The sequence below is a fragment of the Mus pahari genome, chromosome 2 (assembly GCF_900095145.1).
Source record: "Mus pahari chromosome 2, PAHARI_EIJ_v1.1, whole genome shotgun sequence".
Taxonomy (NCBI): domain Eukaryota; kingdom Metazoa; phylum Chordata; class Mammalia; order Rodentia; family Muridae; genus Mus; species Mus pahari.
In genome coordinates this window covers 104260951-104275979 of record NC_034591.1, presented here as the reverse complement: position 1 = coordinate 104275979, position 15029 = coordinate 104260951, and the positions used below count along the sequence as shown (strand labels likewise).

The 15029-nt window shown below is 45.1% G+C and overlaps 1 protein-coding gene across 1 annotated transcript in view; it reads left to right on the top strand.

Annotated features, from left to right (window-relative positions):
- The window catches only part of Antxr1 (ANTXR cell adhesion molecule 1), a 196246-nt gene that overhangs the window by 70498 nt on the left and 110719 nt on the right, over positions 1–15029 (top strand). The window contains exon 10 of the mRNA XM_029535282.1: positions 10867–10965. Coding sequence (XP_029391142.1) covers positions 10867–10965 — 99 coding nt within the window. The remainder of the gene's footprint in view (positions 1–10866; positions 10966–15029) is intronic.

Here is a 15029-nt window from a genome sequence, read left to right as displayed (position 1 = left end):
TTGATAGGGGCACCATTGCCCCTTTTTAATTTTTTCCTAAACCTTTCCCTGGGGAAAACCCAGAGTTTATCTTCTGAGCCATGATTACTTCATTGGGGCCGCACATAATCAATCCCAGCTGGGATAACAGATCCGGGCCCCAGAGATTAATGGGAAAGTCCACGATGGCATACGGTTGTATATTTCCTGTATTTCCTTCTTTATCTTTCCACCTCAGCACCTTAAAGCTTTGTTGTGGATTTTGACTTTGGCCAATGCCCCTTAGATTTGTCAAGGCTGGGATCAGGGGCTAGGCGGTGGGCCAATGACTTTGTATTATAATAGTCACATTGGCCCCTGTATCAACCAAGCCTTGGAAAGCCTTTCCATCAAGCCATATTGTCATTGTCATCATGGGTTTTTGTTTAACTAAAGGTTGCACCCAGTATTCATCAAAGGAACCAAAGCCTTGATCCCTTCTCTTAGGACTCTTATACTTGTGATTAGTAGGAAGCAATGGCAGTAACAACAGTTGAGCTATCCTGTGGGGGTGGTGACTGTGTTCTCTATTGCCTTGGCCATTACCTGAATCTCTCCTTGATAATCATTGTCTATAACACCTGGAAAATTCTGGAGTCCCTGCGTGGTATCACTGCTTCTTCCCACTATCAGGCAAACACATTTGGATAGAGTGGTCTGAACACTCGGGTGGGTAGGGCCTGAGGTCCCATTTCTGGGGTTAGTACTGTGTGGGTGGCAGAACTGAGGTCCAGTCCTGTGCTTCCTGGGGTTGCTCGACTAAGTTCTGAAAGGGATTGTTGTTGCTTGCTGGCAAGAAGTGAAACGCCCCATAAGCCTATTTTGGCTTGTGCTGGTTGGGGCCTGGGCCCTGCTCCCGTTTCCCCAATTAGGGAAAAGGGTGTTCCCTTTTGTATCTGTCTAAGATCTACACTTATTAGCCCAATGTTTTCCACATTTGCAACTCAGGCGTAGCCCAGGCTATTTCTCAGAGTTGATTCGTTTCCTACCCTGCAATCTTTTGCAAAATGTCTAGGCTTGCTACACTTAAAACAGGCCTTTTTGCCTCTACTTGCCAAGTAGTCTTTTACTGTCCTTGCATGGCAGCCACCATAGCTAAGTCCTGTTGGTAGGAGGGCCCTATGTCAGAACTGAGTCTGATGTACCCAGTGAGATCTGTCTTCTTCCTGTAGGGGCTAATGGCTGCTTGGCAGGCAGGATTGGCATTTTCAAATGCAAGCTGTTTTACACAGTCTACACCTGCCTCTGCATTATCAAAAATCCTCCCTGCTGTTGTCATCAGTCGCTGAAAAAATCAGAAAATTGTTCATCAGGCTCTTGTTTGACTACTGTCAAAGATGCACCAGGGTCTCCCTTTACCGGTAGTTTATGCCAAGCCTTCATAGCTGCGTTTTGAATTTGAGCAAATAAACCTGGGTCATTTTGCATCTGACCATCACTTGAAGCGAATTGCCCTTCTCCCACTGAGGCATCAAAGGACCAAGCATTGCCTACCTAAGCATCCCTTCCAGCCATCTCTTTACAATTCTCACGATACTCTGACTTCCAGATAAGATGGTCACCACCACTAAGAACTGCTCTCACTAGGGTATTCCAATCCCCAGTGTCAGCCACTCCTCTGCTGCAGATTCCAGGACTGCAAGAGTAAAAGGAGCAGTGGCACCATATTGTGACACTGCATTTTTTAATTCTTTAATGATCTGGAAATTGAAACCTGTGGTGTCTCCAAGCAACCCCTTGAGCGTCTGTGGTCTCTGACACAGGGAAAGCCTCAGCCTCTCCCTCCTCTGGGCGATCTGTGGCTGAACTAAAGCCAGAGGGCAGGGGCTGTCTTCGGACTCTGCATTGAGGAACTCGAGGACCCCCGGGGGATTTTCTCAGGTGGCTTTGCCCTCCCGAGACGTCTTCCTAGTCTTTAATTTTTGTAGCTGATTAATTAAGTCCTGATACTCTTCCTCTAATTCTATTTGTTGTTTTAGGGCTGAGTTTTATCCCGCAATTCCTTTCTAGGGTCCAAGATAGCCAATCCTAGGACACCATCAGGTGATCCAAGGGGTGCAAATGGAGAAGGTCTCTAAAACGGGAGGGCCATTCAGGATCGTGATATTTGGCCACCTCTTCTTCCAGGTTATCTCTGTCTGACGCAGAGAACATATAGTGATGGGCAATTGCTACAAAGAACATTTCAGTGCAGGTTATGAAACCCTGCAGGCCTATGGCCACAGCTTCTACACTTTGCCATTCCCAGGTATGCTTTGAAATAACCATCAAAGCAATAAGTACTGCTTGCCAAAAGGAAACAAAAACCATGAGTTTCACAGAGAAACTTGCTAACAGGTTGTATAGGGCTATGCTTTTTCTTTAGGACTTTGTAAAACATCAGGAGGCAGTACATGGCAAACAGTTTGGACAAACTGCTTAATATAACCAGGTATGTCCAAGCATTGGAGAAACTAAAGTTTCCCTCGTCACTTATTTCTTGCCCCATTTTCGTTACTATGACTCACCAGTCTCGACGTGGCAGGTTCCTGCTCGGTCGATTCTTCTTCCAATAACGTCCCTCACAGAGTCTCTTGTTCTCACTGTCCATGTTCAGGCGCCAGGTGACCCTGTCTACAGGTCAGTCAACAGGGTCTGAAAGAGAGAGAGTGGGGACATAGGGGTAAGAGACGCGAAGAATAGAAACAAGACAGTCTATCTGCTCAAGTCTCGAGTTTCAAAAGGCAGCTATGGGTATGTATGCACTCACTGGGGAGTGCAGCTGGAGACTCTTAACCCCAAGTCCAGGATGTTTAGGAGAAAAACAAGAAGTTATCAGAGTGTGTTCAGCTGTGGTGGGCTTCTTGCAAAAATATCATGGTAGGCAAACAAGTCTCTCGTCAGGGTGGAAAAGTACCACCTGTAAGTAAATAGCCCAAGATGGCTGCAGAGACGATAGCTGCTTTCTGCTAGGAGTCAGCTCCCAACACCAGCACCTGCATGGTGGTTCATGGTCATCTGTAACTCCAGTTCCAGGGATCTGAAACACTCTAATGATGAAACTCCAAGGACTTCAAGCATGCACATGGTGCACACGTATACATGCAGGCAAAACACATGCACATGAAATGAATAAATCAAAAAACACGGGGGGAGAGAAGTTTGACCAAAGATATGATCACATAAAGTCATGCCAGGGTCTTGTAATGGCCTGCACAGGGTGGAGCCTAAACTGGATTAGACTTTATTGACTTCAAGGTCAGTGACCCCTGAGCTCCTCAGCAGGGAGTGGGTTATTCAGAGTACTTCAACTTCGTGTATTGTGTGAATACAATATGTTGTTTGCTTTTGGTTTTGGTTTTTTGTTTTGTTTTGTTTTTTTGGTTTTTTGAGACAGGGTTTCTCTGTATAGCCTTGGCTGTCCTGGAACTCACTCTGTAGACCAGGCTGACCTCGAACTCAGAAATCTGCCTGCCTCTGCCTCCCGAGTGCTGGGATTAAAGGCGTGTGCCACCACACCTGGCTACAATACGGTTTTTTGTTTTTTTGTTTTTTTTGTTTTTTTGTTTTTTTTAATAATTCTGAACTTCAAAGTAATTAGAAGACAAGGGAGTCCCTTGATTGTATAATTATCTCATGCTTGAAGAAACCCCAGGCTCTGGCTTTGCAACCTTGGCTGTGTAGCAACCTTGTGAGACATCAGGAAGCCTGCAGGGGATGGACAGTTTCTAGTTCTCAAGAATCCTTAGCTCCTTCCCCTGAGCACCTTCTCTCTCACCAGGTCCCACTGGCTAGCAGAGTACCCACTGAATAGGCCATCAATAAACGTCAATGCCTGGCTTCATTTATGTGTTCCTTCATAGCACAATACCATAGACTCTTCTTTGTTGGGTCCCTTTTAACTCCTTCTGTACAACTGTAAACGCTTATTATACTTTTTTAACTGTTTAGAATGAAACACAATTAAAAAGCAATAGCCATGTAGACAACAAGAAAAAGCTCTCCTCAATAACTCTAGATTCAACAAATGACTCAAAGTCTCCCTTACATGCCATTAAGGTGTTTGAGATGATTTTAAAAATTGTGTATGTAAACTTAATGAATATGGCACAGAAGGGCTGGGCCCACGAGGTCTGCCAGATCCTGTGGGTAGGTCGTTCAGTGTTGGGTACCAGGCAGCAGATATGGAGGGGGATAATATTCTTCCAGGATTACTATAAAGGGCAGAACTTTGGCTCAAGTAGCCAGCTTCACACACAAGCAGGGTTAGGGAAAACCATTCGACACAGTACCTACGTAGTAGAGTCTGCCGACTGCCTCCAGGCTCGGAGGCTGCAAGCGTGCAGCCTGCAAGCTTGGAGTGAATTACGCATACGATCACTGCAGTTTTTAAAAATACAGTTGTTGTTGACATACTAAGACACCAATGCACTTAAAGATTCGATCATCATACTGTCTGAGATAGTCAGGTCTAGTGACAATGGAGCTGTGTCTGCGCCATGGATAACCATCGTTGGAAATGAGCGACTTCCTTAAGAGATTCACGTATTCTTTCCATTCAACAGTCCCTTTCCATCCCATGCAGTCAGCCCCGACTCAGACCAATATGTGGCAGGCACCCACCACACTGCTTTGTCTTCAGTCCCTGTTCCGGAGCGCACACTGGGAGCATTGACGCCTTCACTTAAATAACTTTGCTTCCTCCCTATACGGATGCCCTTAAAAGTTCTTATTAAACATCCTTGCATGTCAGGCTCTGTGTAGTTAGGAAAATCCACCCATCAAAAAGCTGGCTCCACCTAACTGAGCTCCTGTCTAGCAACACACCCTGTGCTGAGCTCAGGGGGCCTCGGGCTCAGAATTCACCACAGACTCCCATGAGTGAGGACTGCAGGAAGGAACTGATTGGAACTGAGGCTGGTCTACACTCAAGAGTCCTTACCGGCACTTTCAGAAAGGACATCACACGCAGCCCCTCACAGGGTCACTTCAGAGGCAGTTGTAACACCCACTGTTCCCCACAACTTCTCACGAGACAGGGAGGGTTACCCCAAAGTTTCACATCTGCTGTTGGAATGTAGAGATGTGAAACAGACTCATTCGGGCAAAGTCAAATGAAGGTTTCATTTCTTGACCTTGTCAGTGTTTTGCAAAGCACTCCTGCCTGACACCAGACTCTCTTCTGAATGAATGTCTCATAATCTTCTAGACAGACACACCCCCCTTCCAATCAATATTTCTGATAAGAACTCTCATATGCTGTCAATAAGAATGCAAAGTGGGAAGTCACAGTGGAAAACAGTTTTTAAAAGATGTATTTATTTACTTAATGTGTATGAATATTGCATGTATACCTGTATGTCAGGAAAGGGCATCAGATCACATTATAGATGGTTTCAGGACACCATGTGGTTGCTGGGAACTGAACTCGGGACCTCTGGAAGAACAGCCAGTGCTCTTAACTGCCTAGTCATCTCTCCAGCCCTGAAAATAATTTCTTAAAATAATTAAACATACACTGACTGAAGGCCGGCCTTACCAGCCCTATACATCTGCCCCAAGATAAAAGGGAAATGAGATCTATGACCAGACAAAATGAACAGGCAGTTGCTCGTACTAGCTGTTTTTAATAGACTCAAAGCTGTAAACCACTCATATGTTCACAAGCAAGTGAATGGACAGAAACAGTTTAATTTTTCTGTATACTGAAATAATACTGAGCCCTGAAACGAGCCCTGTGTGTAAACCTCAAAGTAATCACATGTGAGTCTTCGTCACACTACCAAAGAAGCCGAGCAAGTCAGCTTGTGTGATTCCAAGTCAGCTTGTGTGATTCCAGTCTCATGAACTTCTAGAAAATGCAAACTGATATAGAAGTCATTTTATAGGGGTTTCGGCCCCACTCTAGCCCATGTAGTGCCCAAATTAAAGATGCAGAGACATTGCATTTTATTAACTAGATGTGGTACAGTGCTGTCAGGTTCTGAGTCACCCTACTCTGCATGCCAGCAGTGTTATTCAACAATTCTGCTTGCTTTGCTCCACGCGTGTCCGCAGGGCCATTTTCTCTTGGCCACATGCTCATGGTCCATCCTGCCTCATCGCGACCTCCTTCTTCCCCTCTTTTTCCTTCCCTTCACAGTCCCTAACTGAGACCCCCTACTCCATCTCAAGTCCCGCCTTCCTCGCTCTCCTGCCCAGTCACAGGCTCTAGCCTTTATTACCCAATCAGAGATTGTTGTGGTCAATGTCACGATGCCCATGTCTACACTGCAACCTGATCTTGGGGCAGAGAACTCAGCATCTGAGTACAACTCAGAACTCTGAATACACAGTACACAAGACCAACCTCAACAGAAGGAGGCTTCCTTAGAAAGCAGACCCGTGGTTCCTGGGAGAGAAGGGCGAACAGAAATAGCTGTTAAAAGCAACAGAGGGAAACCATGATGGTTAGAAAGAGGTCACCATTCTGTCTGCTGTCAAGTGTGTGTCTCATGTCAAATCCTACCCTTCCTGTGTATGCGAGCATATGCCAGTTATGTCTCACAGAAGTTGTTATAAAATCAAAGCGTTCCAATATATGTTACAAGGTGCAGTAAGCATTTATTAGAAAAGAAAACCTAAACTGATCTACAGGATGAAGTAGCCCTGACCATAGTCAGATAAAGCAGGTACTGAGTGAGAAGAGCAAGAAGAAAATACGCAAATATCAAGAGAGTGAGGGGAAGCCACCCTAAAACTATGCATTGTCATTTTCTTTTTTAAAAAAAAGGGGGGGGGGAAGAAAATTGAAGAAAGGAAAGGAAAGAATGTAGAGTAAGTTTGCCAGATCCCTTGTTTTTTGTATGTTTTTATTTGTGTTTCTGTAATGACTAATGATAGTGAACATCCTTTTTTTGTTAACCTCAGAAAATGCACAGATTTTTCCAAGCTGGGACCTGAACACTTGAGCACCTTGCTTCCCGCCCCCTCCCCCCTGCTCTTTCTTTCATCCAGTGAGCCTACATGGAGACAAACCCACCCCAGGGCAGACACAGACAAGCATCCAGAAGACACAGAAATGCTAGCTTCTGCCACTAAGAACCTTACATTACCATCAGGGATAAAAATTACGAAAGGATCCTTATGAACTGATATGTCTTGGGGATACATTCCTTAAAGGATAAATGTCACCAAAGATTAAATTCAAGATCACTGCACATAGACAATTCTACCCTGAAGGCCTACAATCCACCAAGACACTTCCTGAAGGAGCTAGGATCCTACTGAGGGTCCTGTGTGCACATTTCCTGTAAGCAGTGAGCTGTGAAGGGCAGAGGGAGGGTTTTGAGGATCAGAAGCATTAGAATGGCGTGCCCTGGGTGAGGTGTATCCTGCTTCCTCCATGCTACAGACTCATCACACAGCGTTGGATTACACAACTTCTCTGTACAAGGCTCTGGCGTTCCAGTAGGGCTGCTGGGTCAGATTTTTGAGCTGTTCTGGAAACCAAATGTGTGCACTGTCATGGAAATTGTGCCAGGCAGGGTAAGAGCCCGCCTCTCGCTCCGGCTCTTCTCCCCAGGCCTAAGTGGTTGCATGCTTTGGTTCCCATCATGGGTCCCTGCTGTCTTCCTTCCTCAACTCCCTGAGGCTGAGCCAACCAGACATGTGGGGACCTTCTTTTATAGAGGCCCCAACAGCTGAACTGGCGGTGCTGAACATGGTGTTAGTGAAGAGAGTTTGGCGTGCAGCCTCTTTCCAGCATCTCCTCTCCCTTTGCTGATCTGTGAGGAAATGGGAGGGAGGCCGAAGGCAAGGCAGAAAACATGCAGAATCAGCAGAAGTGTCAACCAGATGTCTATATGTCTGGCATTCAAACTAGAAACACAAGATAGCTTTCTCCTAGCTGCCTTGAGGAAATAAGATGCAGTAAGCATCTACCGCCCACTGAACCAGATGATATTCAGCAATCCACTGGGGTGTGGGGCATATAAAGTTTTAAATCCACTCATTCTTTTTTGTTTCTTTTTTTATTAGGTATTTTCTTTATTTACATTTCAAATGTTATCCCCTTTCCTAGTTTCCCCTCCAAAAATCCCCTACCCCCTCTCCCTCCCCCTGTTCCCCAAGCCACCCACTCCTATTTCTGGTCCTGGCATTTCCCTATACTGGGGCATAGAACCTTCACAGGACCAAGGACCTCTCCTCCCATTGATGACTGACTAGGCCATCCTCTGCTACATATATAGCTAGAGCCACAAGTTCTACCATGTGTTTTTTTTTTTTTATTGGTGGTATAGTTCCAAGGAGCTCTGGGGGTACTGGTTAGTTCATATTGATGTTCCTTCTATGGGGCTTCAGTCCCCTTCAGCTCCCTGGGTATTTCTCTGGCTCCTTCATTGGGAACCTTGTGCTCTGTCCAATGGATGACTGTGAGCATCCACTTCTATATTTGCCAGGCACTGACAGAGACTTGCAGGAGACAGCTGTATCAGGCTCCTGTCAGCATGCTCTTGTTGACATTTGTCTAGTGTCTGGATTTGGTGGTTGTTTATGGGGTGGATCCCAAAGTGGGGCAGTCTCTGGATGGTCGTTCCTTCAGGTTCTGATTCAAACTTTGTAACTCCTTCCATGGGTATTTTGTTCCCCAGTCTAAGAAGGAACGAAGTATCCACACTTTGGTTTTCTTTCTTCGTGAGTTTCATGTGTTTTGCAAATTGTATTTTGGGAATTCTAAGTTTCTGGGTTAATATCCACTCATCAATGAGTGCATATCAGGTGTGTTCTTTTGTGCAAATCCACTTTTCTAAACTTAGCAATTATCAACATTCATATATAAATCCTTACTGCTCATGACTGCAGTCCTGAAAAAAAGATTAATAAAGTTCCCAACCAAGGCTCTGACCCTGAGAATATGAGTCCAGCTTTGCTGGTTCTGGGCAAATTATCAAAAGGTCAGAACTTTTATCTCTAGCCCTACTGGTGGAGACCTGATCCCTCCCTTTCTCTCTTATTTGCAATGTCAACCCTCCATGCCTCTGGCTTCCTCACAGTTAGTCCCTGGCTTGTGTGTAGGTCTCAACAAATGAGCCACTGGTCCAAAATTCGGATTACCAAATGGTTTTAGGGGGATAGCAGATGAGGGCTAAGAGAGCAGTCACTGGGGCCTGGTTGCCCTGGATTCCAGATCAGGTCTTGGGTCTTTTTAATCTGTGTGCTCTTGGGTGATTACATCTTGTCTATGAGATCACGTTCTCAGCTGCACCTCCTGGCCTGCGGGGAGATGGAAATGACATCACATCCCCACAGTGCTCATCACTGGGCCAGCACAGTGAGGGGCCATTAGCTATCAGTGATTGCTTTGGCAAACAAGATCTCTGAGTTCCGTGGGGATGAATGTGACATAAGCTCAGGGACATTTATTTAACTTTGAAAGAGTCCCATAGGCTAGCTCCCTAACACGTTTTCCCTCTGACAGCCTCTGCTTGGGCAGCAGCTTCCTTCAGAAGCATTTTCACAGTCGCTGCCGTTTTCTTCTGACCTGCGCTGTCTCTGCATATTGCTAAAGCATTATTCCAGACCCCAATTTTCAATTATACACAGGTAATCAAGATTAAGGCGAGTGAGGCCTGGGCAGATGGCTCAGTTGGTAATGTGTTTGGTACCTGGATCTGAGTTCAATCCCCAGAACACGGGTTCAAGAAAGGAGAACTCTTAAAGCCTTCCTGGTAGCACACATGTGTAACTGTGTCACTGGGAAGACAAAGGCAGCTGGGCTCACTGGCCCTCCAGCCCGGCCTACTTGGCAACCAGAAAGTCAGGGGGAGACTCTGCTCCAAAAACCAGGACAGGCAGTTCCTGAGGAGCAACGGCTAAGGTTGTCCTCTGGTCTCTAGATGCAGGTGCACAGACACACATAAACAAACAAGCAAACAAACAAATGAATGAATGAATGAATAAATGAATAAATGAATAAACAAACAAATACATACATAAATAAATAATAGAATCAATTGCCTGATATCTAGTATAAATGGGTATTCTTAAGCATGTCACTAACTGGCTGCTTTCCTTGGTAGGAAAACATCATAGATTTTTAACCTGTAACAATGTCAATCATATATATTAATAACTGGATACACACTCTACCAGTGTGAAATTGACATGCAAGCCCATGAGGTCTCTTCTAGTCATAGAGATATGGCAGTGCACTGAAGTCCCAGTGTCCCTTCAAGCAGGTCATGCTTGACACCTGATCTCCACAGAGTGCAGTAGCTGTATACAGTGATACCTACACAAGACAGCTGTTTACCCAGGGGAGAGGAGAGAGCTGCAGAGGTTTCATACAACTCCTGACCTCAAGGAATGCTGTTCTGGTTGGGGAAGAAAGAGACTAAAGTATATGAGCAGACATTACATCACTGTGTGCCCAGCAAAGGTTTAAGTGCAGGCTCTGATGTGCCAAGGACAAGTTTCTAGGGCTGATGAGGTATCTGGGGTCTGAAGAAAGTCTCTCGGGAGATTCCAAACTGTAAACTGGACTGAAGGAGGGATGTGGGGGAGGAAGTGAAGGACCCTTCCCTCTGTCCCCTCTGGTTGCTTTAGAATGGTCTAGACTTGAAAAGTGGGTAAGCTTCAAATAGAGAGGAGGTGAGAGGAGGGCGGGGACATTGCAGGCAGGAGCTACAGTAGGGACTAAGCTTCCTTCTGAGCAGGGAGCTCTGTGAGAAGGGGTCAGTGAGAGAAAGAATCCTTCCTGTCGCTCTTGATCTCCTACCTGACCTGATCCCTGGGGTTCTGAACCTTCTCGAAATCACAGCCAGGGGCTCCGTGGTGAACAGACAGGCGATGGTCATGTAACATGTGCTGTGGTTCCTTTTTTTTCAGAGTCCTTTCAAGTGGTCGTAAGAGGAAATGGCTTCCGACATGCCCGCAATGTGGACAGGGTCCTCTGCAGCTTCAAAATCAATGATTCGGTCACACTCAGTAAGTCCTGGTGTCGCTGGTGTGTGTGTGTGTGTGTGTGGAGAGGGCTTGCCAGCAAAGTCATTTATATGATACTGGGGGCTGAGGATGAGGGATGGGAGGTTTGCCAGCACAGCCTCTTACAGGGGCCTTCAGAGACTTGTTCAGTGCTAATGAGGCCTCCGTGGGGAGCTGGGGGGAGTTAGCTGGTCTATTGATGTTCTTGGCTCTGACCTGAGTCTGGACCCCTCTGGGTAGGGAGAACCCAAGGTTGCCCAACTTGGGAAGCAGGATGAGGCTCGGCATGAGTTGTCACTCCACATCCCCAGCACTATACCAGCCCTAAGGAGGCAGTGAGTGCCTGCTTCCTTCCTATGGCCTAAGTCCTTCACCACCCGTGCAGGCCCAGCTTAGTTAGGGCCTGTGGAGCTCGAGACTTCTCAACAAAGTACTGGAGTCTCTAGAGGAAGAATGAAAACAAGATGGTCTAAACAGATTAATCCTGAATAAAGCAAAAACCAGAATGCTGGACTTGGACATGTGGACTCTGGGACTTTTTCAATCTGGAAGATTCTTGCTGGGAGTAGCCAAGAAACTCTCATCGTAATGAATTCCTCACATAAAGTCAGGGAAATGGAAGTAAAACTAAGTGTATCTCATGAGGGAAAACAGACTGTCATAACAGTGGAACCTCAGGGAGGCCTTTGCAGCAGGCAAGATCTGAATTTAAAGATCTGTGACTCAGTGGCTGTCCAGGGGAGATTGGAGGGAGGTTTGGTTCCAGAAGGGCAGATGCTGGGAGCCTGGTTATTATTTGCATCTGGTGTCCATCACAGGGACAATTCTGGCTTCTGTCTGCAGTGATGAACAGCAGCCACAGGGGGCTGTAGTCTCCATCACACTGGGTGCTCCTGTGCATCATCTTTTCAGGCGTGGCAGCCCAGAGGTTTAGGAGGGAAGGAAGGCAGACCCCACCCACCCGCAGCTCACCACCCACTCTGGGTCTTCTCCTTGTGGCCCCAGAAGACAGGAGGTCTAACACTGTTTTTAAGTTAGGAAAACTGAAGGACACACCTTTTTTTCTCTTCCTGACACCTTGAAACCCTCTTGATCGTGTTTAGACACAAGCAGCGGCTTCCTCATAGACATCTGGAATTTCTGGCTTGCAATAATAACAAACATTGAAAGCATTCAGTTAGTTTTATTTAAAACTGAGACTGCTCTTGTGTGTCCAAAAGGTATGCGCTGTTTGAAATCAGTTTTCATTGTCCACAATGTGCAAGCTGCTTCCAAAGTCACTGTAAATCCCCAGTCTCAAGGAAAGGCAGAAAATAGAAAGGTTTGATTTTTTTTTTCATCCCAGAACAGTGAGCTTTTGAACTGGCCTTCTGTGTGGGCAAACCATAGGGGTTGGGGGTCGTGTTAGCCCTGCACTTGCCAGTTGATCTGTGAGCTCTGATCTCTCATCCCCTTGTTCTTCCTTTCCTGGTATGCATTTGGGCACCACCTGTGGCCAGCCCTCCCCTCATTCACTCAGAGAAATACAGGCCACTGGAGCAGGGCAGCAGCTTAAACAGCAAACACACCCCACTTCCAGCACAGTCTTGCAGGCTGCAGAAGGCAGAGAGAGGGACTCGATCTCAGAGGGGATTTGATTGTCACACAGCAAAACGGGTGATACTGGAGGTGAAAAGCAAAAGGGTGTTGCCTTAACACAGTGACACATGTCTTCAAGTACAGATTTAAACTCAGTGTCATTCTAACACCAAAACACCATGAAAGGCATTCACTTTAAAGTTGAAAAGGAAATAGCGAGGCATTCTCGCTCCTCTGTAATGACGATCTGATGGTTCTAGCATGGCCATCTTGCAAATGGTAGGAGTGTTCAAGAAAGCCAGCCAGTGTGGTCCCTGCATGCCACAGCTAGCTGTTGGTACTAGAAACCTGGCTGTGTGATTAAGAAATTCAATTTTAATTTCACTTGGTTTTATTTAAGTGTCCATAGCTGCACACTGCCATCTCTGCCCCATTAGACAGTGACATGACATCATTAAAGGCACAAGAGAACTGAAGACAGCATCAGCACCTTCAGATACTTTGGGATGATCATTCATGCCTAGGAACTGGAGTCACTAGTTTCTGCTAGACTATGTTGCTAGACAATAAGGGGGCTGTTAACTGGATGTTTCATAATGAGCCCCTCCCTTATTTTTTCAATTCTCAATTACTTTTTTTAGTTAACATACAATTAATGGGTTTTATTGTGACATTTTATTTATCATTGTTCTCTTCTGTGTTCACTATCCGCAGCTATAAAACCTCAACTTTTACCAATACCTTTGCCCAGAATTCAATGGAAACCATTAAAAAATAGTCCAGAGAGTGAGAGGGATGGCTCAGAAGTTAAGAGTACCATCTGCACTTCCAGAGGACATGAGTTCAGTTCCCAGCACCCATATCAGGCAGCTCACAACCATCTGTAACTCTAGCTCCAGGGAAGCAAGGGTGCGAGCCCGCGCGCGCGCGCGCGCGCGCACACACACACACACACACACACACACACAAAATAAATAAATAAATAAGCTTTTTAAAGTAAAAATATTCTGGGAAAAATATAATGACAAACAAAATCTATTGAGAACAATTTGTGAAGACATATTAGTGACATAAGAAAAACCTTATGGGAATATAAAGAAAGTGAGAATTGATACATGGTCTAGACCCCAGGCATAGCGTGATATCTGGGGAAGAGTACTGGCTCCATCGCCTCCAGCTGTTACTGTAACATATTACACAACACCAGGCTCCATCACAGCCAGCTGTTACTGTAACATATTACACAACATCTGTGCCTTGGTTTTTCTCCTGAAGCGCTTGTGACAGGAATCACAGCACAGCCACCAACAGCTGCCCACTCCTGGCCACTGGTGCTACTTCAATATCACCAGTGACCATGTCGCTGTCACTAAGAAGTAACAGAGCCTTGTAAAGATGTTACTTGCTTTAAATTTAATATTTACTTTTAGTACAATCCCAGTGGAAATTCCCATGGGAGCTTTTTAAGTTAGAACAATAATTTTAAACTTTATATGGAAGAATAAACTGTGAGATTAGCCAAGTAAAATGCAGAAACCTGCCTGAGCTGACTTTAGAATAGAAAAGGAAAAAAAAAAAAAAAGATCATTCAAACAGTGTGTGCCTGGTATGATGGGAAAACAGCAATAGCACAGAGCCCAAACAGAGCCAAACTCCACTATGAACTTAGTGTTAAATTAAGTGACCATTTAGATCAGCCGTGCTGGCACAGCTGGCTAAATGCTTAGAGAAACGATTATAGTTGATTTTTATCTTGCACTTTACAGTTAAACAAATTCCAGATGAACTGAAAACTTTAATGTGAACATGAAAATATAAAATTTCTAGAAAAGTAAATGTTTGCATAATTATCTAGTAGATAAAAATGTTGAGCTAAAAAAGGACTAAGCTCGAAGGGAAAAAAAATGATGGTGTAAGCACATGTTTTCAAATTCTCTTCTTACCAGCCCCAACAAAAATCAAAAGGAAAAAGAAATAAGGAAAAATATTTATAATATATATAATACAGGGCCAAAAGGTTGACAACCAGAGTTTAAGCCCTAGATCCACAGTGGAGAAAGAGAACTGACATCTCAGTTTCTGTCTGACACCCACATGGGCACACAAATAATAAAACTGCTTCCAAAAGTTAAAAGGACGGGGGAAATTAATGAAAAGGAAACTTACAAGAAAATCAGTGCCAGAGTAAATTTATATTTTTATACCCAGAGAGTGCCCAGTGTGAAAACCAATTCTCACTAATCCCAGAGAGTACCCAGTGTGAAAACCAATTCTCACTAATCCCAGAGAGAGTGCCCAGTGTGAAAACCAATTCTCACTAATCCCAGAGAGAGTGCCCAGTGTGAAAACCAATGCTCACTAATCCCAGAGAGTGCCCAGTGTGAAAACCAATTCTCACTAATCCCAGAGAATGCCCAGTGTGAAAACCAATGCTCACTAATCCCAGAGACAGTGCCCAGTGTGAAAACCAATGCTCACTAATCCCAGAG